This window comes from Lycorma delicatula, chromosome 4, assembly GCF_047948215.1.
Source record: "Lycorma delicatula isolate Av1 chromosome 4, ASM4794821v1, whole genome shotgun sequence".
NCBI lineage: Eukaryota > Metazoa > Arthropoda > Insecta > Hemiptera > Fulgoridae > Lycorma > Lycorma delicatula.
This window is the reverse complement of record NC_134458.1, coordinates 101,472,401-101,498,403: the sequence shown is the minus strand read 5'-3', so window position 1 is coordinate 101,498,403 and position 26,003 is coordinate 101,472,401. Positions and strand designations below refer to the sequence as shown.

General features: G+C 28.0%; 1 protein-coding gene across 4 annotated transcripts in view; it reads left to right on the top strand.

The window, feature by feature from the left end:
- The window catches only part of LOC142323707 (carboxypeptidase D-like), a 205,409-nt gene that overhangs the window by 154,499 nt on the left and 24,907 nt on the right, over nt 1-26,003 (top strand). For all 4 annotated transcript variants that reach the window (XM_075363834.1, XM_075363832.1, XM_075363830.1 and 1 more), the window contains exons 3-8: nt 3,417-3,550; nt 8,034-8,358; nt 19,875-20,051; nt 21,798-21,916; nt 22,410-22,586; nt 24,763-24,855. In XM_075363834.1, coding sequence (XP_075219949.1) covers nt 3,417-3,550; nt 8,034-8,358; nt 19,875-20,051; nt 21,798-21,916; nt 22,410-22,586; nt 24,763-24,855 — 1,025 coding nt within the window. The remainder of the gene's footprint in view (nt 1-3,416; nt 3,551-8,033; nt 8,359-19,874; nt 20,052-21,797; nt 21,917-22,409; nt 22,587-24,762; nt 24,856-26,003) is intronic.

Here is a 26,003-nt window from a genome sequence, read left to right as displayed (position 1 = left end):
AAATAACTTTATATTCTTAAAAATTAACAATCCATAACAGCTTGAAATAATTGCAGCTTGTTAAAATCCATGTATCAACAAAGTTTAACAATACTGGGTACTGTATACATGAATGTTGTAACCATTTATTATGGATAATTACCATACTGACTTGATGCACCTTGAAAAAAAAGTAGAATTACAAAAGTGGTTTAAAATTTGAATGTTTATATTTTATGACTAAAAAAAAAAAAAACATTTTTGTATAATTTTAAACAATTAACTCTTTATAGAATGATGTTTTTATCAGGAATACTAAACATCATTGTTAACTAGTTTTTATTAATATTTTTTTTTTTAAATCTTAAATTGTCTACTTTTCATTTACACTATAAAAGAAATTAATGTAAATTTTCTGAAACCTTTTTACTAAACTAAACATTTCTCATCATTTTTTATTCAACTCTGCCAGGAGAAGAGTTGGGATGATGTTTGCTTTTTTTAAACAAACCTTTAACTCCAGAATGGTTGCACCAATTTTTATTAATATTAGATATCAAAGAATTCATCTGTCATGTCAATGATATGATATTTATACTATATGACGATTTGAAGCCAACAAAATGATAAATGGTAATTGTTATTTTGTTATATATATATGTATATATACACTGCCAGACTTAGGCATGGGCCACATGGGCTCAGGCCCAGGACGGCAAATTTGGGTAAAAATGTGATTTTTTTCAAAAAATAAACTTTACACTTATTTAATATTGGCAAAATAAAATACAGAAAATATGTCCTTTTCAAAGTAGTCTAAAGCAAGTTAATTGCGGCAGATCAGTTGAAGCACAACATTGTCTTTTGCCAGCAAGCATGTGAAGTCAACAAGTGTGCAATTGGCTATATGTATGATGAAAATTATAATAATAATATCGCTGTGCAGGACATTATATTACTTTTTTCTCGTAACATCACCTCATTCAGAAACCAAGTATTCTACTACACAGTGTGTTTAACTATTTTCATAAATATCAAAAATTCTTTCCACAAATAAAATTTATTATCATTTTGTTTAATTTCAGACAATAATTTCTATTAAAATATTTAGCATACTTATAAATATTTCTTACTGTATTATACAATACAAAAACAAATAGTTTATACTTGTATTAATAGATTATTATTACACTCCTTCCATCAAGTGAGTCCCTCCATCAAATGATATTTATAGTAATAAATATAATCTTTAAATAGGCTATCATCATAATAGGCCTATATCTTAAAAATCATAATAATTTATTTGTAGTTTAATCATTTTAAACGTATTCATAGAATAGCTGTCATTGTTTCACATGAAAGTTCAACTAAATTTCTGTTGTTGGTAGATAATTTACATCATTTTTCTCAGAATTAAATTCTCTATCAATTTAACTAACAAGTTTTATTTGTTTGTTGACAATTTAACAAAGTTATTTTACACCAAATCTAATAATAAACTGTGTTTTTCAACTCAATTCTTGAGTGGGACCCATTTTTAAAACTTTTTCAGGTCAAAAACTATAAGAAATCACTAAATTTGCCTCTTAATTTATCTTCCCAGAATTTCAGTACGGCTCATTTCAGTAGAGGAGCAGAAATCAAGGTGAAAGCTTTTTCATTACCCGTAACTCGCTAATGAAGTATTTTTGGATCCATGGTTATATGAATTTTTTTCATTACTTAAATGAGAGAAATATGCTTATAAAGTTTAGTAGAATCCTCCCGGGACACTCTGCATATACTTGTATTATATGAAATATAAACCACCAAAACATAGTAATTAGATAAATTAAACCTACACATTAATTATTAACATATATGATAAAAGTAAATATAAAAAATCATATAAACAAAATAATCACATTACAAAATATTTAAAACATAACAATAAAAAAACAGAGAAGAATTAAGAGGAGTATACAAAATTAAATACAACGAATGTAATAATATTTATAGTGGTAAAATTAATAATCATTTAAGAAAAAATTTAAGACATTACACAGTATACAAAAACAAAACAAAAATAGGGATATCTAATGTACCTGAACATTTGTTAAAATACAAACATAGTATTACTGATTGCAAAAATGTTTTAAAAATTACAACAGTCCAGCAACTTTTATTTTCTATTCAAAATTTAGAACAGAGAATAATCTATAATAACAAACTTTTAAAAGAATTATATATAATGTAATTATAGAATTCAATACCAACTGAAGATATGGGAACTGAAAAATTTGATTCTTAAAAATTAATATGGCAAGTATAATTTATCTAATTACTGTGTTTTGGTGGTTTATATTTCATATAATATTAAATTTTATTACACAGTGGTCAATATGTTAATAAATTATTTGAATTTTCAAAAAATTATTATATATATATATATATTGTAACAAGACCGGTATAACAGACCTGAGTAACAGATTCCTACCAATTAAGAAGAAAGTAGTAGAAAACATAATAATGGAAGGAATCCAGAAAGGGGCTAACAGAAACCCTTTTAATAAAGGTAACAGATCCATTTTACAACTTTCCTTTCTAATACTGCTCACTGACACACCTAAACAGTTGTTGTTCAATGAGAAGAGTTACCAGACCCAGTTTAGGAATGCATGGTATGAAAGGGCTCGGTCGATTGTTCTCACGCTCAACTGGGGTTTGGTCCTGCAGGTAAAGAGGATAGGAGTTTAAATACTTCAGGGAAGACCAGTTGAAATCAGTTCGCAAGATGAAGTTCTGCGAGAGGAGAGTCTCCGAGAGAGTGCTATGATAGAGTACTACATGAGGAGTTATTATGCGAGTTTCAAGTGAGAATATTTTGCAAGGTCAGTGCGTACATGTTCGACATGATTAAGGTGATGTCACAAGTAATTCCAGTGTGGACAGTACATAAAACAAGAAATGGTTTGGTGAGTTACTGTTAGACTATAAGTGAAAGAGATAATGTACTAAATTTCATTCATAAATTGTTAGGGTAGATTTATTTATGAACAGCAAAGGTATTTGCAGTTAAAAAACTTTATACTTGGCTTATCTATTATACTACTGTTGTTAATTCAAGACTAGTGGTTAAAAGTATTAAGACTAGTGGTCATGCTAATGTCTTTTGTCAATGGGACTGAATTATATTTAACTACCTGTAAATAAATCCTGATAATTACTTTAAATTCTGTTTTGCATGTAATCACTGTTTATTATTATTATTATTGTCATTTATTATTCTCATTGTCATTGCTATTATTGATTTGTCCTATTTTTGTTGTTAAATTAATAAATTGTAATTATATAAACATTTTCAATTGTCAATCTTTCAATATCCTGATCAAGCCGTGAACACGTGACAATATATAAATTTTATTATTTATTTTTAAGATTTTAATCTCATTTTTTAGGTCGAGATCTGTGGGTCATGGTTGTATCAGCATCACCTTATGAACATATGATAGGAAAACCTGATGTTAAATATGTAGCCAATATGCATGGAAATGAAGCTGTTGGACGAGAATTAATGTTGCACCTAATTCAAGTAAGTTATATTTTTTATATGAATGATATTTATTGCAAATTGAATAAAAATAATATATTGGCAAAAAATACTAATGAAGGAATAATTTTTTAATACAGAGGTATATGAATCATTTTTTTCATTAATAATCTTATTTTACTACAAAGTTCAAAGAACAAAATTATCAGGTTTCGTTAAAATCACCTTCGTATCAGACCATATAGCTGCTGTTGGAACAATATGTCAAAATATTTAATGAGAATGAGGCAGTTATTATAAAGACTTGCTTCATTACATTTGGTGATTGAGTTATAAGGAACTGACTCTTGATTCTTCATATTATAATACAATACAAAATAAAATAAAAAGATTCTTAGGAAGACTCTAAACACATCTCTTTCTATCTGATGGTTCCACACTACTTATAACACATCAGTACATAGCATCCTGAAGTTAAAGATAAAAACATAAGCCAGTACTGCATTTAATAACCTGGTTCCTATACATAACCTCAGGTGCAGTTTCTTTACATGTTGTTGGTATTTATTAGTAAATAATGAAAATACTAGTCATTGGGAGTGAAACTTAAATATAAAAAAAAAGATTTAATTTAAGGTGACTCCACAGAATCGACTGCCACTGTATTATGAATATTGATTAGAGGGACTTCATATTAATACAAAGTTTACATTTTTAATAAAAAATCCATTTATAAAATTATCAAAATCAGCCTAAAAGAACTACTGTTATTTAAGTGAAAATATGAAATCTCACTTAATGACTCAGGAGAGTTTTCTCTCAATACCAAAGAGAGTAAATGGATGATCTGAAATTACATCTTTTTATTTAGATAGTTTATTAATAAATAAAATTATCTATAAAATGACTTTTACCTCAAAGTTTTGAAAACCTTTTTGCACCAATGCCTTCTTAGTCTCAGCCAATAGTACACAATTTATTAATATTAAAAGTAAAATAAAATATTAAGGAATTTACAAGTCCTGTTTTTTAAATGAAAATATTATTAAAAAAATATTACTTTCTCATTTGTAGTTAGTGTTTATTTAAATTAATGTGTTGATTTTTAGAATACAAGAATACTCAATTAAAGTAATATACTTTATTCTTACAAAGTCAACCACATCATGAACTACAAAACAGTCATGAATTTTTCAAAACTGGAACTAATAAGAAAAAAAGTACTAAAGCAAAAAGTAGTCTCCTACTATATCAAAGGATGTAAAAATGTAATCACTTCATTTTAAAAGTAGCAATGCCACTGTAACAAACCCCCAATATTACTTTCCTATCTATATTAGCAGCTACAGCTAAGTAGAAGGGAAAGTATGGTGATCGGTTAAAATTGGGCATATCCAGTGTTCACCGAATCTTGACGAATTCACCCCTAAGAACCCCAGAAAACCAAAAAATGGCATTGAAATTTCCACAACAAAATGTGCATGTATGTTGGCATGTAAATCACCTTTTATCTCCAGAATTACTTGACCAATTTTCATCAAACTTGGCTATACCATTTCTATGTAGGGGCATTGATGCTATTAAATTTTCAATTCAAAAGACCAGGGGGTGGGTTGATAAAGGGGGAAAACAAAATCATCTCCAGATTTTGCATAATTAAGGTTATTTTTTTTTTTAATAATTTGAATATTAATAAAGTAAAAACTTTTGTAAAAAACGTTTTTGCTAAATTTCACCCTACCTCTAAAAATTGTTTTAACTTTGAACAGTTATAGAAAGTGGTACACAGAGTGATTTTCATTACTCTTTTTTAAATATTTTTGTGAAAAATTATAAAAAAACATATTTTGTATAAAAATGTTTTTTGCTAAACTGCACCCCCAGTCAAAAAAATAATAATAATTTTGAAACATTGTAGAAGGCAGTACAGTGGGTCTTTTTTGTTGCAGTTTTTTTCTGTTAGCATCTTATTGGATCCACAAATTTATTCCCCATCAAAGTTGGGTCTTAACCCAACCATCCCCCCCTTACATACCCCACTTAGCGACCAACTACTGCTGCTGTAGTCGTCTGCTGTGTTGTGATGTCACAGGTGAATGGTAGAATTGATAAATGATAATATTTAAAGTGTAAAAATTTATTTAAAGTGGTTGCTAATACCACCACACCCTCGCAAATTAAATTACAGTATGCACATGTGCTTTAGTTAGAATCATTGAATTAAATAAACAAAAAATATTGTATTTAAATAAAATGATAAATATTTTTAATTAAATTGTGTGTGTAAGCCGTGCATCAGAAAAAAGCAGTATGACAGAAAAGTCCTACAACTGTGTTGTCAGATTTTTTTTAATGTAACTTATAAATTTTATAATATCTGGATGAAGATAACTGCACTGATATAAAAGTGTTTCCAATACTTTGTTGAAGTTAGTGTTTGTTTTACTGATTGCTGGAGGTTTTATCAATAAATTATTAAAATAATTTGTTGATAAGCTACAATATACTTAATAAATTTTTACTTTCCTAGCATAATAGCTCTAAAGTTATGCTACAAGGGGGAAAGTATGGTAATCATTCAAAAACTGGAGTATGGCTAATTGGAGTATTTTTCCATTTCTCAATCTTTCATGACCCAGAGACCCCAAAAAAAAAAAGTGGGAGGTAATATTCATAAATATGTTGGTGTGTTTTAAGCATAATAACTTTTGATTGGATAAAGTAATCTTGCTGAAATGTGGCACAGAGACTCGTGTGTATGGAGCAATTTGTTGGTAAAAGTTTAGGAGGTCAATTCTCCAGGGAATGGGATAGATAGTTTCTGAGGGGTCAATTTTCTCAAAATTTTGCAAACATAATCCCACTTTATATTAAGTATCATACTTGCTAGCTAAAAATTTTTTTTAGAATTTTTCAATTCTCAAATTCTCACTTTCCCAAAAATTAAGAAAAACCTTTATTTATTTATTGCATATCTTTTAACTGAGTTTTTTGTCTTCCTAAGCATATTAGTCATGCAAGTAGCCAAAAAAAAAAAAAATACTTTGAGGACAATATTGGGGATGGAGGAGCTGATCAAAGTTTAAAAATATTGATTTTTGGAATTATTTAAAACTTTTGTTACCTTATTTAAACTTTTAATAATAATATCACAATAAAATTTCATCATAATCAAAAAACTCCACCCCCAAAAAAGAAATCTTAGGTAACATTTTATTTGTTGTACATGTTTTTTTAGTTTCTTCCATTCTGTTTACATTTAGACAATCAAAAAAATTCCTTGGGGGTGGTTTTAGGAGTGGGAGGGCAGAAAAAAGTAAAATATATTGATTTTTTGAACTTTTTAAACTTTTTTCATGTATCATTATTTTTCCACTATGTAAGAATAAATAACCAATGCCAGGAAAGAGGAACAATTTTGATGTCAACTTTTTTGTGTAATTTGATTTTTAATAACAATATAAAATTCCACAGTGAGTTTTCTCCATTTAACTTTTACCATCATTACCAGAAATTTAGAAAAAATAAATAAATAAGAGAGTGCTGACTACAGAATTTAAATTTTTTAATAAGTATTTTTATATACATTAATAGAAATTGAAGATTGATTGAGTATAACCATTAATAAATTACATAACAAGCACATTAATGATTGAAAAAAAATTATTCTTGGCTAATATTATTATTAAAAATACTATTATTATAAAAAATTAATAATGATAGATGAACAAGAAATATGTAATTAACAAAAGCAAGGAGAGCTTTTCTAAAGAAAATAAATTTATTATAGATTATAGAAATAAAAAATAAGATATTTTATTAATTTTTAACGAAGTTATCAATCTTTTATTATTATAATTGTACTTTTGGTTTTTTTTTTAAAAAAAACCAAAAGAAATTTTTGGTTTTTTTTTAAAAAAAAAAACCAAAAGAAAGGAAATTAAGTTTTGAGATTTGATGACAGAAATGGAAAATTAGATGGATTGATAAATTAAGAAATGAGAAGTTTTTAACATAAATCAGAGAAACAGAAGTTTATGATGGAATCTTATAAAATAAACTTGGAAAGTTTTATATTAAAGTATCCAGGATTAGTTAAATTTGTAATAAAAGAAGAAGTTAAGAGTAAAACTATACAGGGCAAAAAAGATTAGAATATGCAAGACAAATAATTGAGGATGTAAAATTTTAGCATGTTAAGATTAAAAGCTAAGCAAAATATGACAATGAAAACATAAAAACAAAGGACAAATAAAAATATACAAATAAGTTACTTGCACCTAACACTGGATCAAATTCATGATAATTAAACATGTTTCTTCTTATCAATCTACTACATGTGAAGTTGTTTCTTTCTTTTATTGTTTTTAATATTAATCTTTTTTATGATAATAAAAGACTAATTAAAACAATTACACATTAATAAATTAAGATTAGAAAATTGAAAAAAAATTATACCTGTTTTAACATTAAAATTTTTTTTTATTATTAATAAATATCACTTAAACCTTTCTTTTTATTTCAGTATTTAGTAAACAGTTATAATACTGATTCATATATCAAATGGTTATTAGATAATACAAGAATACATATTTTACCATCGATGAATCCAGATGGTTTTGAAGTAGCAAAAGAAGGACAGTGTGATGGTGGTATAGGAAGATATAATGCAAGAGGATTTGATCTTAATCGGAATTTCCCAGATTATTTTAAGCAAAATAACAAACGAGGACAACCAGAAACTGATGCTGTTAAAGAATGGACATCAAAAATACAATTTGTTTTATCTGGAGGTTTACATGGTGGTGCATTAGTAGCAAGCTATCCATTTGATAATACACCAAATTCTCGTAAGTATAATATTTTTTTAATTTAAATCTGTTTGACATCTAATCTTCATAAATAATTATAATGATAGATTGTAAATTAATTTAAAATTCCATGAAAAACACTGAAGCTCAAACTACAATGATAATAACTTAAAAATGGTAAATTTTACATGCATCCTTCTCTGCATGCAGAGGCGGATTTACAAATGCCGCCTATAGGCTGAACGACTGGCTGTCGCGCTCTGCCACCGAGCCACCACCATGCGACCCATTACTGCCTTCAAAAATTTACCGCCTATGAAAATTTTCCACCATAGGCTATAGTCTAGCTAGCCTATTTAGAAATTCACCACTGTCCGTGTGTTATTATTAGATATCTTAAGAAGGATCCCTCCAAAGCCAAATTGTATTTATCAACACTTTCTCATCTATTCTTGGATAGGGTTTTCTGATATTTATTTCTATAACATATGTGCCTTCATATGGTGTCCATAAGACTATCTATCTTTTTACTTATAATCCACCCCAGAGTAAAACAATTACACGTCCATCACCTCAGAATAATATGTATTAGTGCAAGTTTATTGTTTATTATTAAATGATACTTTGACAATAATAATCTTCAGCAAAAGAGAAAACCTTTTGTGGCATATACTTCATTAAAATGGTCATTACAATATTTGATAAGCAATTATTAGTTCACTGTTCATTACCTATAATTACAAGTCCATATAAAAAGTCTTCATTAAGGTAAATTTTGTTATCCATCTTGGTTTGTTGTTTTGCATCTTGGTTGTTTTTTTTTCAGTCCCCTAACAGAATATTTTCATAACACCTATCATATTGCAACTAGAACATTAGCACAATAACTAGAATATTTTCTATAACTAGCATGTTTAGATAGTATGTTCTTACTAATTGTTTATTTTTGTGTCTCTGAAACTTATCTTTCACTTCAACTACATTGCTGCAATCATTATATAAACCCTTTTTCAAATTTTACTCAACATGCTTAAACCTTTTTTATAGTTTAACATTAAAGTCTCTTAACCAAAAATTTGAATATCATCTTGCCCAATCTTGCTGCAAAAATATTATTTTTATATAAATATTTTTATTAATTTTTAATTTTTCAGAAAGCAGATTAATCATTTTTCTAATTATGTGTAGTTACAAATAAAATTACTAAATAAGTAAAAAGTACCCAATGACCATAAAGCCTCTTTATACTAGGTATTACATATATTTCCAATCTATTACCGAATATTACTGTCTGTAAATATATCAACAAGCACACTTTCATTTTCATTTTTAGCACTATAGTCCATCACCACACTAGCACATAAAAATCTGAGATTTCCTCAATAATTATTATCCAATCTGATAGACTGATTAAGAAGGGTCAACACAGCCAGCTCATTCCTCAGATTTGACAATACTCGATTTTTTTAATAGGCATTCGTTAAAGACTAAGTTACATTCCAGCTTTAAAAACCAATCTCATAGATAAAAAGTAAAATCCAGGCTGTAGCTGTAAAAAATCTTCTGAATTGAGTTAAATAAAAAATAAATTTTAATCAGGATGTCTGTAATATAAAGAACAACATACATAATCCAAATTACCACTTTATGGTAAATTTGATTTATTTTAGTAAAAAACTACACTTCATTAAATTCTGTAAGTAATCTGAGTAAATGTTTACGTATTCTCAAAGTAGTAAAATCCTTTATGAACCAATCTGTACAATAAAAACACAGCTCTGAAATTTCTTTGAAATAATGCTTGTTTCATGTTTATGTCATCAAATATAAACTAAAAAATTAAAAAGAAAATTTCCGGATTTTTGTAAGTATCCGTGTAAATAACTACGGCAAATAAAAAAGCTATATGTTTTGGCAGCCGTCGCGAACGTGTTAATCATTTGTAATATTAACCTCAAATGTTTTCAGAATACAACAAATTAATATCAGAAGACTTTCTTGACAGTCATTATATTATAATAATAATAATAACAATATTAATATATTAGACCATCCTCCTTATATTAACTTGCTGTTCAAGTACTATATAAATTTATATCATTAAAAGACATTGAAGAAGATACAAAGAAAGAGCTATGCTCGGTATGATTATTGAAATAAATTTGAAACTATAAAATATTCAAAACACCATTAATAATAGAATAATTTAAAATCTAAAATTAGATAGCCGTTCCAACTGTTAAATCACTTATCATCAGTAGATACTGAGGAATTAGTAAAAACTAATAAATGATTAAACATTTAAAATACAGCAGGTTTGTCTAGTGGTGAACTTGTCATCGCAAATCAGCTGATTTCAAAGTTGAGAGTTCTAAGGTTCAAATCCTAGTATCAAATCTAGTAGTTCAAATCCTAGATAGGTACTTTTATATCGATTTGAATACAATATCGTGGATATCAGTGTTCTTTGGTGGTTGGGTTTCAATTAACACACATCTCAGGAATGGTTGACCTGAGACTGTACAAGACTACACTTCATTTACATTCATACATATCATCCTCATTCATCCTCTGAAGTAATACCTTATGATGGTTCCAGAGCCTAAACAGAAAAAGAGAGTATTAATCATCATCAGTAGATACTGAGGAATTAGTAAAAATAATAAATAATTAAACATTTAAAATACACTGGTACATATATAGTCCGTACTGCTATATTTAACTGCATTAGGAGTATTTAACTGTTGTATTTAGCAGCAATAGATGAGAGAAGAAACAAACTGCATAAATTACATTTCCTGACCAAAGATATCTACAATAATAAAACCCCATCAAGAGCCAAACTCAGACGTTATGCCACAGTGGTGAGACCTGTGGTACTATATGGAAGTGGAACAAGCTTACCAACTGGAATCACATAAAATAGAGAGAAACTGAGAAAAATCCTATGTCCGAAGAAAATAAATAAGGATACAGACTGAAATCCAACCAAGAAGTGTATGAAGAAATAGAGGTTACCAAAAAACTGATAAGAAGGAAACTGAGATTTCTGGGCCATGTGAACAGAATGAACAAACAGAAACTAAATAAACAAATATTCATTAAACTCTGGGAACAAAAGAGCAACTGTGGGTACCTATTACAAATTAAAAAAAGAATTACAGAACTAGGGATCCAAGAACAGGAAATGAAAGAGAGAAAGATATTCAGACAAAAGATACATGAAGTTGAATTTGAAATGGTGAGGAAGGAAAAAAAATCACACCAAAGTGAAATGGTCGAAAGAGAGAAAGACAAACACACAGAAAGAATGAAAGAATGTTGGGAGAAAAGAAAAAGAAATCAGAAGAAATGACATTTGTGTGGTCCAAAGTTAACCACAAAAAAATAAACATTTAAGAAAAATAAGAAATTGTAATGATAAAATAATAAGTATTTTAATAACTAAATTAGTAGTACATAAAACATTAAAAAAAATTATATTTAACCAGTATTTATAAAATAAAAAGTGTTTACTAAAAATTACAAAACATAATTTTACTAGCCGAAAGCATAATTTAGTTTAAAAACAAACTAAATCAATGAAACTTTAACTTGGACTGTAAACAGTAAGGTAAGAATTTATTTTAAAAAGATAGAGAAATAAATCTTAACATCCCCTCTCTTGAATAAAATTAAAGGGAGAAAGTAATCAATTAATGTTTTTATTAAAGAATACTTTTACAAAAATGTTTTTTATAAAATTAAAATTCTAAAAAGTTGTTAGATATTGGTTTCCTATTGCTAATCAACAATGAAGTTTTTGTATTATTACTAATATAGTAAGTACATTTTCATAATATCTAATTCCTGCCCATTACAAACATCACTTAAGAATTTTGATTTCTAATGAATTAATTTTATAACCAATTTTCTGGCAAAATTGGGCTACAGCCAATCTCTCTGGTTTACTGTATTTATAATGAGCCAAATACTCCTTTATTCTAGTTCTCATCTTTCTTTTAGTTTGTTCTACATATCCTAATTTGCAATTATCATCCTTATAAATCAAGACATAATCAAGTTATGTCAAGACATAATCTTAGACATAATCAAGTTAGGTTAACGTAATTATTTTCTAAGTTTTTTCTTTCTGTAGTATAGAGGAGGGTGAAATTATTTATCATGCTTTATTTGATCCTTCTTATGTTATTTTGAAAAAAAAAGATGTAAAGTTGTCTTTGCTAAATTTTTTATCAATTCTTTTCTAAATGCTGTCATTGGTTTCAGTAATAAAATGTTTTCAGCTGTATATTTAATACAATTTATCCCTCTATAAGCTTCCAGATCAAGTGGCACCCAGTTTGATCTGTCAACTACTGCATTAAAAACTACCTTCTTATGTTATGTAAGTTAAAAAGAATTATTGCTGATATCATAGTACTCACAATATTAGTTCATAATCTTTATTTTGTAAATACAACTAGAAATATTCTTTTTATAGTATTTCTTATGTAATATCTATTTTTTATTAATAACAATTATTTCAACATTATCATTTTTGCATCTATTTTAACTGGTGTTGTTTTATTACATATTAATTCTCACTGATTGTTTAATAACTGAAAAAGCCATCTAATTTTAGATTTTAAATATGTTTTTGAAAAAACTTTTAAACTTTTATACTTTTCAATTTATTTAAAGACATAAATTTTCTTCTGTCCAAGAAATAGATAAAACTGTATTTACTCAAACTGCTTATTTTTTGTTAAACACAAGTTTTTCTTTAAACTCAAAGAAACTTTCTTCTGTAAAGATAATTATATTTATCAGTAGTCAAGAGTTAAAAAAAGAAACAAGAAGTTAAAAAAGAAACACCAAGAAGAGATTATTTCACTCACCTTCCTACACCAATCCCCATCTTCACCTATCAAACTTTAAAATATGTCTAATATAATTTATTTTTATTACATTATGTATGAGTATACATTTTTTTTCAAATGTCTAAAAATTATAACAGCTAAGTCATACTTTTTTAATTTAATAATGCAAAATAATTAATTTAACACATTGTTACAATTTTTTTTAATGCTCACAAAATTAAAGGAATATGCAGATCATCACCATTATGTGCAGGTAAGTAAAATAGAAATAATTCAATAATTATTATATATGTTATTATTTTCAGCTTATTACAATAATAGAATACAGAGAAGTGGAATTAATAATGCACGTGATTCTGTACGAACATTATTCGGCTATAGAAGGAAACCTCGTGGTGAGAACAAAATACAATGTAAAAACAGAACAGTGAATGGTAGCAGTTTGAAAATGAAAATTAATTCAAACTAATAATAAATTTGTTTATATAGACTAACATTTTTTTTTTTTGTAATATACATTTGGTTCCATTCACTATTTCAAAATAACTCTGTATGACTTTAATATCCTAAATTTAGATTTTAAAAAATATAAATGGAAAATTAATAATATAAAAATTGTTGGGCAAATAAATAATTTCAAGACATTAATATTCATGGAAAAGATCCACATTGTCACTTAGACTTTGAATTACCAGAAAATTCTTTGGAAGTAACTTTAAATGATGGATTTTAAAAGCAAAAGCATTCCTAAATGAAAACTTTTTTTCATAACCAAGACGTATAACTTTAATTTCTGTTTGAATTTTGATATCTATGACATGCAATTAAAAAAATATTTATATGTGCAGGTGTTTATGAAAAAAAAAAAATGAGGACATGTTTTACAAGTGAAAATAAAGAAAAAGGTTTATGTAAGCATAAGTTTGTAAACACTTTGTTTTTGAGTTACAGCTTGCAAAATACTTCACTCTTAATTTCTTTTCCAAGATAAAATGTAACCATTCTTAGAACTTAAATTAAGGGATAAATTTGATGATTTCATATGGTTTTTGTGCCGAAAACCTGAATAAAAAAGGTTTACAGGTTCCAGAACTGTATCTCTATAATTTTTGAGAAAATTATTATGAAACATAATTTTCTAGGTTTAATGTACAATGAATGTGTTAAATTGCCTGTAAATAAATTAAATTTTGCAAAACATTTGCAGAGAATTTAATTCTGAGAAAATGAACATAAAGTTGTTCATAATAATTTGTTCAACATAAGGTTGAATATAATAAACACCAACTGAGCATAAAGTTTAAAAAATTTTACTTGTAATAAAAAAAAGAAACAGACTGAAATCTGGAAAAAAATACTTTATTATAATCTTAAATTAAAACTTATTATCACTTCAATATTTGAAAATTCCTAGGTTTAGTCTTTTTTTTTTTTTAATAAATCTCTTAAACTCTTCATGTTCATTTGATATTATTTATATATTGATATTACTTAGATTCTTTAATTTTATTGCAGATTTTTTTTTTATTATTAGCAATTGAAAGAAGTTATTGTACATCAGACATAAAAAACAGAATGTTTTGTGACACCAATTTTTATGTTTTATGTTTTCATATTTAATAACTTTGTTAAAAATTACTAGTTACAGATCTGGTAACTTTTTATTCAGTTTTTCAGGTCAAAAAATACTTGAAAACAATCAAATTTATCTCTTAGTTTAAGTTCTTAAAATTTTAGTACAGTTTTATAGAAAATGAAGCATTTCTGAAACTTATATATATGAACTTTTTTCTTTATATTTACTTGTAGAAATGTCCTGAACTTTCTGTTTCTTTATGAGACACCCAATTGAAAACCATTTTTAAATTGACTGAGGTACATATTTCATCGTGAAAGTTATAAAAACTTAACCTGAATCATGAAATAAAAATTCACTTCATCAAATTCAAAATACACAAAAATAGCATTTTAAATAAATAAACACAATTCAAATCATACACTACTTTGAATGCATCATAAAAATAGAATTCTTTTTACACTAATTCCAAAGACCAACTACATCAACACTACAATACTCAGAGCTATTCAGTGGCAATTTATGAAGAGCAGCTAGAGTGGAGGCTCAACTTAATGTTTACTTAGACAGTTTAAAACCTTCAGTATACTTTATACTTTGTAATTATATAGTTATCTAAATAAAACAAATAAGTGAATTATTACAACATATATAACAAAATATATGGACTAACAGAATACCATTTGCCAATACAGACAAAATTATAGACTTGTAAAAGAGCCATTCAAATTAAAAAATTCCCATGATTTGATAAAAATTAATTCTAATTGCAATTTTAAATCTTATGGATTTACCATTATCTGTAATATCTAAGTTTCACTTAAATTTTTTTGATTTAAAATAATAATTAAATATTTAAAAAACTACAAAAATATAAAGTATTTTTCATCAAAGAAAAACATTTAAAGTATATATTCAAGAAAAAAATTTTAATGAAAAAAAAATTAATGCACTAAAATTTTTAAATAGCTTCTGTAAAAAATGTAATATTTAAAAAAATAACATCAGAAAGGTTTTTCCTCCAATGATAACCTAATCTATTAAAAATTATATCATATTTTGAATCAATTAAATCCAGTATAATTTTTTAATGGAATAAAATTTTATGATCTTAAATGGAGGAGAATTCAAGCATCAAAACTAGGTGCAAATGCTATATTATATATCTACTGTAATTGGTGACAGTGTAAAATATATACATACATAAAACCACACAGCATGATTATAACATCTAATTATCTGTTCAAATGATATTGATATTGTAAAGTAAAAGATAAATTAATTAAAACTGTAAATATTATTTGTACGTATATATAACTGACTGACTGACACTGGGAACGCTATAAATGCTGATAATTTTACCTGCTGAGTATTTTATATTTTGTAATGGTGTATGTTTTAGAAGAATATGTACAATGTAAGAGGGTACAATGTAGTGTAAAAATAACTTTTCGTTTAACAATACAGTTATCAAGTAAGCATGTTTTATTTACAATAAGAATAAGAATTTTTTCTCTTTCACTTAGAAATTTCTTTCAAGTTATTTAAAAAATTTCTCAATTTTTTAAAAATTTGAGAAATTTAAATAGTTATCAAACTTTAGAAAATGACTACAAGGAAATCATTTTACTTTAAGAAGTTAAGGAAAAATTTAAAATAAGCTGTTGTTTGTAAAAACAAAAATACCTAACACACCCAAAAATGAGAATCATATTTTCTCATAAAATTTATTTCATTACACAGAATTTTAATTTTAATATAAAAAAGCAAAACAGGAAATTTATCTCATCTTAACTATCAAAATTGTTTTAATAATTTTTGTTTTCAAAGTATATGAAATCTTCATTAAAAAAAAAATTAAATTGACATTCCTAATACTATGGGCTGGATTTTCTAAAGGAAGTCTGTGGGAGACTTTCCCTTCCATTTTAGGAAGCCATATATGTGAAAAATACTTTACTACTGACTCAATCATGTAAAGAATAATATACCATTGTCTTCATTCAAGATATGTTTGACTGAGTGGTATTACTGGTATAACAGATTTAAACACAAACCCACCGGGTTGGTCTAATGGTTAACGCATCTTCCGAAATCAGCTGATTTGGAAGTCGAGAGTTACAGCGTTCAAGTCCTAGTAAAACCAGTTATTTTTACATGGATTTGCATACTAGATCGTGGATAACGGTGTTCTTTGGTGGTTGGATTTCAATTAACCACACATCTCAGGAATGGTCGAACTGAGAATGTACAAGACTACACTCATACATATCATCCTCTGAAGAATTATCTAAATGGTAGTTACCGGAGGCTAAACAGGAAAAAGAAAGAAAGAAAAGATTTAAACACAATTTTTTGCTTTAGAGTTGTCAAGTCATTTCAAAGTCATCAAGTCCAGAGTATGTCAGAATGATTTTAATAGTTGTTGCTAGTCTTATTGAGCCAGAAGTTGATAGTTCGAAGCAGAATATATCAATTAGATTTTAATGCTAATGGCTCCTTGATACTTTCCCTGGCAATTATTCCATTCTTGGGTTCTAATTAACAACCTCTTCAGGCAGGAAAACTATGGATGTAACAATCTACAGGTATGTTCATTACATGAATAAGGCATTCAGCTGCCTTTATTTTCCAAATCAAGAAAATTCACAAGATTCTGGAGATTTCCAGAATATCATTCAATATTGTGAAAGAAGAATTCCAAAACTTTATAAAATTTCATACGAATCACTCAAATTACAGATTTAAACACATTTCTATAATTTGAGCAGTCCAATGTCAGAATGACCCCATCAACTATGTGAAAATTAAATACTGTTGTTCATGTGATAGCTTCCACAAGCTTAACTCAAAGTATATTTTTCAAATATTTCAATCTTACAGTATATGAAGATCATATATATGTTGATGTTAGAATGATCATAGTTTTTACACAATCATTCCTTTTCGTTTTCACATCAACGGCCCAGATAGTAGATGATCTGACACAGGGAGTACTTGTTAAGAGAATTTAGATATGAGGGCTACTCAGAAAGTAAAGACAGATCGACAGGAAAATATTTTTAAAGCACCTTTTAATGGAATTTAACAATTTATTATTCAGAGCAACCCCACTTTTTTTTTATACCTTGTTAAACACCCCCAACATCCCTGGCCTCCGTCGTTAGGCTATTCACAGGTATGTCGGAGTATCATGGCAGATGACTACCCCCCTGTCTTGCCCTCTGCTGGGCTCTTCCCAACAGGGTCCCCTCAGTTTCATCAAAGTACATTAGCCCCCCTTCTGGGCGACCAATGCACCCCCTCCGCTGAGAGGCTACCCTTCCTGTCCCTACACTAGGTTGCTGGATACGCCTTGCGTGCATCCAGAAAACCGCCGCGTCCCACCCTCTCACACCTTGAGGGAGAGCAACCCCACTTGTAACAGACAAATCACATCTCTTTACATGGAAGGTGCTGAATTCAAATCCTGGTCAGGCTTTGCATGTTTCATATTTTATAAAATTCATAATTATAAAAAACTGAGTAGGGTACAGCAATTGGACATAGGCCTGTATGGTTGCAAAGAGAATAAATAAATATAAGTATCTTTATTCTTTTAACACTGTCTCATGGATTTGGTGAGTGTGGGAAATAGTTACTCAGTTCAGGTATCACAGAAATCTCATACATAATCCTCTACTTTCAATTAAACAGGTAACTAAACACTACCAAATTACGTCACCATAAATGGTGAATTTTTCATAATTCAAAAGTCAGAACAATTTCATGCTACATATGATTTATTAATGGATAGACTATATAAGAAATGAGAAGCTTAACAGGATAGCTGAGGACTGAGCACTCCAATATATAGCTCAGAGGAGGAAAGTAATTGGATTGGACAAGCCTGAGAAGAAAGCATCAGTAACAACAGCTCTTTAAGGAAATGTTAAAGGATAGAAGAGAAAGAAAGGAAGACTGCAAATGATAAATGAAGTCATAAACAGAGAGTATAAACTAACAATGGTGTAAAGGACTTGACTATAGCAGAACAGTACATTATGATGATGATTTACTGGTTTTTGGCATTTCTCACCCAGCTGTTATTCAATAATAAAAGTAAAATCTTGGTTTTGTTTGAAAAAATTAATTTTTCTTTTTATGTTTAATAAAATTTAAAAAAGATAAAATAATTCAAGGAATATATATATATATTTATTTTGAAAAAAATAAACTGATCTCATTTTCTAATGATTGTTAAAAAATACAAATATTTTATGAGGAAATTCAATAATTTAACTAAATGAAAACAATTTAAATCAATTACCTAGAATCACTTTTCTTAAATACTATAAAAATATAAAAAGTAGGCAGACAGAAACAAAACACTTGCAATGAGAATTGTTCTCTTATTCTCCTACTCACTTCCTGAAGTTTGAAATCATTATATCATTTAATCTGCTTTTGTGTATGTGTGTAGGTAAGAAATTTTTGTATGTACAATAGTTGTGTAACACTGAAAGTACCACCAATGTCCACATTGGTGGAACATTTCACTTTTTCACATTTCATCCAAATTCAGCCAAATGAAAGCTCATATATTTCAATTTTGAAAAAAATAGTATCGGTTAAAGTTTGTTAATCATTTTACATAATATCTTAGAAAACACAGAAACATTAGACGATTACGTACTGACGAATTAAAAAAATATGAACTATTAAAATCAATATTTGGCTGTATTAAATGTAGTCATTAAGTAAACAATGTAAATTTATTTTAATAACAAAGATAACTAAATTGTAGAAGTTAAAAATATGTGCTGAAATAAAAAATTTAATCCATAAATTTATCAATTTAATTTGAGACGAAAGTGTATATCAAATTAAGCTTAATAAGAAAAAACAAACAGAATTTTAACTAAAAATATTATTAAAATTTAAAAAAAATCGTTCAAGTTTATTTTACCCGTTTTAGATTTTTTTAAAATATTTATAATGACAAAATCCTAGGTCTGAATCCTGTTGAGTACGTACGATTTTAACATGATAGAATTTCTTTCAGAGTCTCAAGCAATGAAATTTAATAAACTATAAAATACAGTATATAGAAATTAAAATATGTGTGTTTTCAAAAGTGTTCCAGAGTTACTCATCGACACCTTCACTTACACCAGATGATGATGTATTTAGACATTTAGCATTAACTTATTCACGTAATCATCCTACCATGCATCAAGGATTAGCATGTAAAGCTGGTACACCATCATTTAGTCAAGGAATAACAAATGGAGCAGCATGGTATCCATTAACAGGTATAAAAATCATTCATTTTCATAACTATTTTTCTATAACACAACTTGAATAGATTATTCATAATAACAGTATGTTTCAGGAAAGAGAGTAATTAGTGGTCCCATAAAAGAAGTTGACAACTTAACCCTAGCCCAACCTTGACAGATATTTAATGATACTGGTTCTTCCAGTACTGCTTTCCACCCACCGTTCTTTAGATTTTTATTAAAACACATTTAGGACTCATGAATCCACGGTTACAGTGGATTACATTATGCTATTCCAGAGTTATGCAACAGCACCTCATTTACATCAGATGATGACATATTTATACAATTCACAATTAACTTATTCATATAGTCATCCTTCATGACATCAAGGATTAGCATGTAAAGCTGGTACACCAAATGAGTCTTGATTCAACTGAGCCACACTTGATACATAGAAATTGTAAAGTTGTACAAGAATTATTCTTATCTAATGCAAAATTTAACTATATGAATTTTTTTGGATGTGGATTAAGAGTAAACTATACATTGCTCTCACAGTACGACCAGTTGCATACTGAAGCACCATGTATGGTTCTGTGGCCACATGAGAAAATTTTACAAGAAAGAGGATGGCAGAGTGGCTACAGACACTACAACTTACCACACCAGTTCTATCAATCCTACAGTTTGTTCTTGGTTCTGTTAACCTGCAGCTATTAAAAGACAGATTCTATTCAATAACACATCCTGATGTAGTTTACAGTAAGTAATATAACTATGTGTGCATTATTACTTCATCCATAAGAGAAACAGTTATATACAACATTTTTTCCCATATATACACTGAGACAAAAGTTACATTTTAAGTTTTATTTATTAAATGTAATCTTTATATATACTCCTAAATGAAGACAGTGTATAAAATGCACTGTTTTCCTCAAAAAAGGGTATATTAATTTGTTATTTTACACTCCTGTGATTTTTCTTTTGGCTGCAACAAATGCAGAACCCCTGAGATGAAATTGACATTAGTCCAGTTACTTTCTCTTAAAAGTTATAAAGCTCACTAAACAGCCTACCCTTGTGATGAACTAAGTGATGTCATTTTTACACGTGAATATCAACTGCACTTCATTAGGCTGGTGTGCTGAAATGTTGAAGTATATTCAGTTTAGTGAAGATGACTGTAGAAAACCAACTCACAACTCACTTTTTTCTAGTAAGTTTGTCATGGGATGCTTATTATTCTTGAAAATGGCTATGTAATTCTTGGGAGTAACTTGTGACTCAAATCAAGTCCACTAATAACCATTATTACGATTACTGCGCCTTATATACCAAAATACACAGATTCAAATTTTGAATTTAATGTTATTTCAGTTTAAAACTCAACAGGTATAAGTCAAATAAAACATGTTTTCATGCAAATACTATTGTAGGTCATACAACCAACCAAATAATGCATGTTGGTCAAAAACCAATTCAAAGCAATAAACAGATGTATGGTGGTACAAAATTCCGGTTTACTGATATATAAAATACAGTAAAGCTAAATATTTTAAACAAGAGTCTTAAAAAATTTTCATTCAAATTATTATAAATTCAACAACCATTCATAGGCAATTGTAATACCTAAATCACAATACTTAAAGTTCCATTGATAAATAAATGTAAAATATAGCATTTGAAAAGTAAAAACAAATCAGGAGATTATTTTAAAATTTATTTCATTTTTCTAGGTATATTATTTTTAACTAATGCACTATGAATTCACAGGTGGAATGCAAGATTTCAATTACGTCTGGTATGGATGTATGGAAGTTACTTTAGAATTATCCTGTTGCAAATACCCATTTTCAACAGAATTGCCAAAATTCTGGGAGGAAAACAGATTGGTAATGTAAAATACTATTTTTATAATTATAAACTTTAAAAATATGTAGAACATGTTTTATAATTTTCAAGATCATAAAAATTTTTAATTTTTTAGCAATCAAAAATTATTTATATATTTTGAAATAATCTTGCATTTAAAGCAGTAACCCACATTTTTTCCTGACTATAATAATTATATGCAGCTGAATAAAATTTTAGAGAATGAAAATGTTTAATAAGCAGTCATTAACAATTTTCATTTATTAACATTATTTGAGAAAGTTATAAATTTTGATTTATTTATAATACATCATAAACTACCAGTGTTTTCATTTTGCTACATATAAATACTACCGTAAATGCAGTGACATCAGCTAAGTTGATAAAATAATAATGCTAAATTGAATTTATTAATTTGCATCATTTATTTCCCTTGACCCAAAAATAATTTTTAATTATAGTTTATTTCTCTTTTTTTATAAATATTCGAGCTTTATTTATTTCTGTCAACAGCCTCTTGTTAAATTTCTTGCTGAAGCACATCGTGGTGTTCATGGATTTGTTATGGATGAGCACGGTAATCCAGTTGAAAAAGCTTCATTAAAAGTAAAAAATCGTAATGTTGGCTTCCAAACAACTAAATATGGAGAATTCTGGAGAATTCTATTACCTGGAGTATATATTTTAGAGGTAAGTTATTGACATGTTTTTAGGTAAATATTAATCATTTTTTTTTTTTAAATGTGATGCAACAAAAAAATGTTCTAAGTTATTATCAGTGAGCCAATAAGACAGATGATTTTTAAAGATTTAATAACTTTTTTATTTATACATTTAAAAATAAACTTTTTCTTCAGAGTAATAGCTCATTTAGTATCATCTAACTGTCCCTTAAAAATTGTAAGTTCTGAACACTAAACCTTGAAGATAGCCACCATTCTGATTCAAGCATTATTCAATTTGAGTTCAGACAGCCCGACAAGATAAAATACATGCTGTAAGATCAGACTATCTTGGAACAGAATGGAACGTAAGGATAGTGGGAGTTTATATCCCTACTAATCGCAGAGCCTGGACAAATCTCCCTTGCTCCTCTGTCTTTCATTTATCAGGCAGGTCATTATTCATTTAGTGGTGGTTATAGAATTATGTGTTTTATTTATGGACAGAGTTGGCAATTGCATTCTGTTCCTTTAGACCAATGAGAAATAATTGACTGGGGCTGATTGTGGGAGACTAGGCGCATATGAGCTTCATACTTCCGATGTGATTCCTGAAGTCCTTTCGGTGCTAGCGCCTTTCAACCTAACAGGAATACGCCTTCTGGGGCCCTAGTATTTGGAAGAATCAATGCGCTCCCCTTTCCAGAGGGAGTTGCATGTGTTGGTTGGGGCCATAATTATAAGAATTAGGTAAACAGGATGGTACCTCAAACAATCTCATGGGCCAAGGAATATCAACAGATAACATATATAAGTAATATCAACATAATATATCAACAGATAACATCTATAAATAATAATTAAACTGCATTGTAAAGATTGCTTAGCTGTGCTAGTTGTCGGCCCCATCTTGTTGAAACTACATATATGGATTGATTTTGGTTTTTCCACTATTTAAGGAGATAAAGGTTTTTCAATCATCTGGACAATTTACTTTAATTTGATTGTAACAGCATTCCCAACACCATACTGAAAGAAATTTGAAGCAATTATTTCAGCAGAATCTCTTGAATATCAATCAGTGATATTAGTACTGTGCAGTAAGCCTTGATTAATTTTATTAAGGCTGTTTGTCATCAAAAACCAAAAATTTGATTTTACACATATTTACAAAAGTCACTCAATTAACTTCATCAGTGTCATTTAATGTTTGTACAACTTGAATTCTATATGTGTGCACATGAACATTTTTGTGAAGAATTCTTCAAACACTGGTATTTAACAAGGAAAGTGAAACTGAATAATGAAAGGGAGACCATTTAGGGCTTCATAACATTGCACCTATGTTTTCAGATGTACATAGCTTTACCAGGATTCATCTTGTTCGATATTGAATTAGTTTCTTAAAAATTCTGCACTCAGACTTTAATGGCATGGGCTGATGCATCATTCTGATGAATTCTGAAGTGTGTTGAAAAAACTGATGTACAGGATTCTACAATGGGATAATTCTATATGCCAATTCTATTCTTATTTTACATGCCTGGAAAAAACATTGTTCATAATCGACTGTTGTAACAACTCATCAATGAACTACATTTTGTATCATAACTTTGTTTTATAAATGCACCATTCCTTTTTTTATTTATGATATCTGGAATTCATTTTTATTAAAAGAAGGTTTTTATGTAAAACTGAGGATGGAATATTATCCAGACTCAAGTCAATCAATTTTTAAGTTTCTATGATGTCATCATTTTACAGCTAATGATCTCTACTTGAAAATACATAACATTACAGTCCAGCAGGATTTAGAAATAAAACCACTTCTACACTAGATATTAGTATATGTAGAAAAACATCATCTTTTTTAAGAAATAGTGAATTATACATTATTTATTACCTATTAATTATTCTTGTAGCACTAAGACAATTTGCTTCAATTTGCTATTGAAGCTATAACAACATGATGCAACCAATTATTATAATATTTAGATACTTGGATAATTATATTTTCTTATTTTATTATATCCTTCCGCACAACTGTTATACTTTCATATAACATACAATTTGTAAATCTATAAGTATTTTTTTATTTATTATAATCTATAACTATTTTGATAGTTATAGATTAAATTATTAATAATTTTGTAGAATAATAATATAATAATTTAATTTAATAATTTTGTGGAATAAATTTACAGGTGTACGCAGACGGTTTTTCACCACGTGAAGTTGAATTTATGGTAGTTGAAGAACACCCAACATTATTAAACATCACATTACATCCACCAAAGGTAGGAGTAGTTTATAAATCAAGTCGTCGACCTTGGCAACCACCTTGGTTGCCAGAAAATCGACATCGACCTGAGGTGGTGGAAGTTCTTAATGGTGCTGGGGAACGTGGTGATCGTCCCTATGCATATTATCCTGTTGGTCATTCTGGTGTCGGAATTTGTGAATTGAATGGAAATATTTTTATCTTTTTATTCTGTATACAACTAATTTATTATTTATGACAGACTGTTTTGAATAACTAACCATAATATATTGTAGATTGGTATACAATTTATTTATTTTTTTAATAAAATGTTTTGCGGCTATAAATTGCTACTAATATGGTGGTGGTACAATATAATATGAACAGAGAGCAAAGTTTTAATAAATTTAATCGCTGAAATTGCAACTAGTTTTCCTAAAATTAAATTTTTTCATCCTTGTTACAAAGGAAGAAAGTAATAAAACAAATTTTGAACAATATATAACACTTCAGCATAAAATATTTCTCATTTAATGAAAGGCAATTACATTTTATTATATTTTAATTTTATTGATGCTTATGATCAAATAATCTATTATTTATTTTTAATCAATTTTGTAAAAACTGCTTACAAAGTAGTTCTATTTTAATGCATCTGAGCATCATCTAGTCTTCTTGAAATTTTTCTTTTTGGATAAAAGGCCTGTTTTTATCCAATGATCTTACCATACAACCAATAGACAGAAAACAGTTGCCAATTCGTCCATATGCTTCTCTGTATATGCAAACTAAATAGCATGAAGTATTGAATTTTCAGAATTTTCAGCATGACAATCAGGTAAATCAGGCCTAACAGAGTTAGATCTGATTCCACAGAGCCAATAGAAGGAAGAAGGGATCAAGTAAGAAGAAGAAGGGTAGGTGCTGAAGATGAATAATCTGCCAAAACAGGAAAACCAGACTATTTTACTATCTTGCATAAGAACCTTCCAGTAGGTTCACATCAGGAAAGCATTTGACCAGAAATAGTTCTGCCAAATTCCTCTACTGTACATCAAGAAAAATTGGTATAAAAAACCAAAAATACCATTTTAGAAAGTTAAAGAGACCTAAATTAAAAACTGAAAAAAAAAAAATTTATGTTAAAAATTAAAATGTCTCCTAAATATTTTTGGTTAGTGTTGG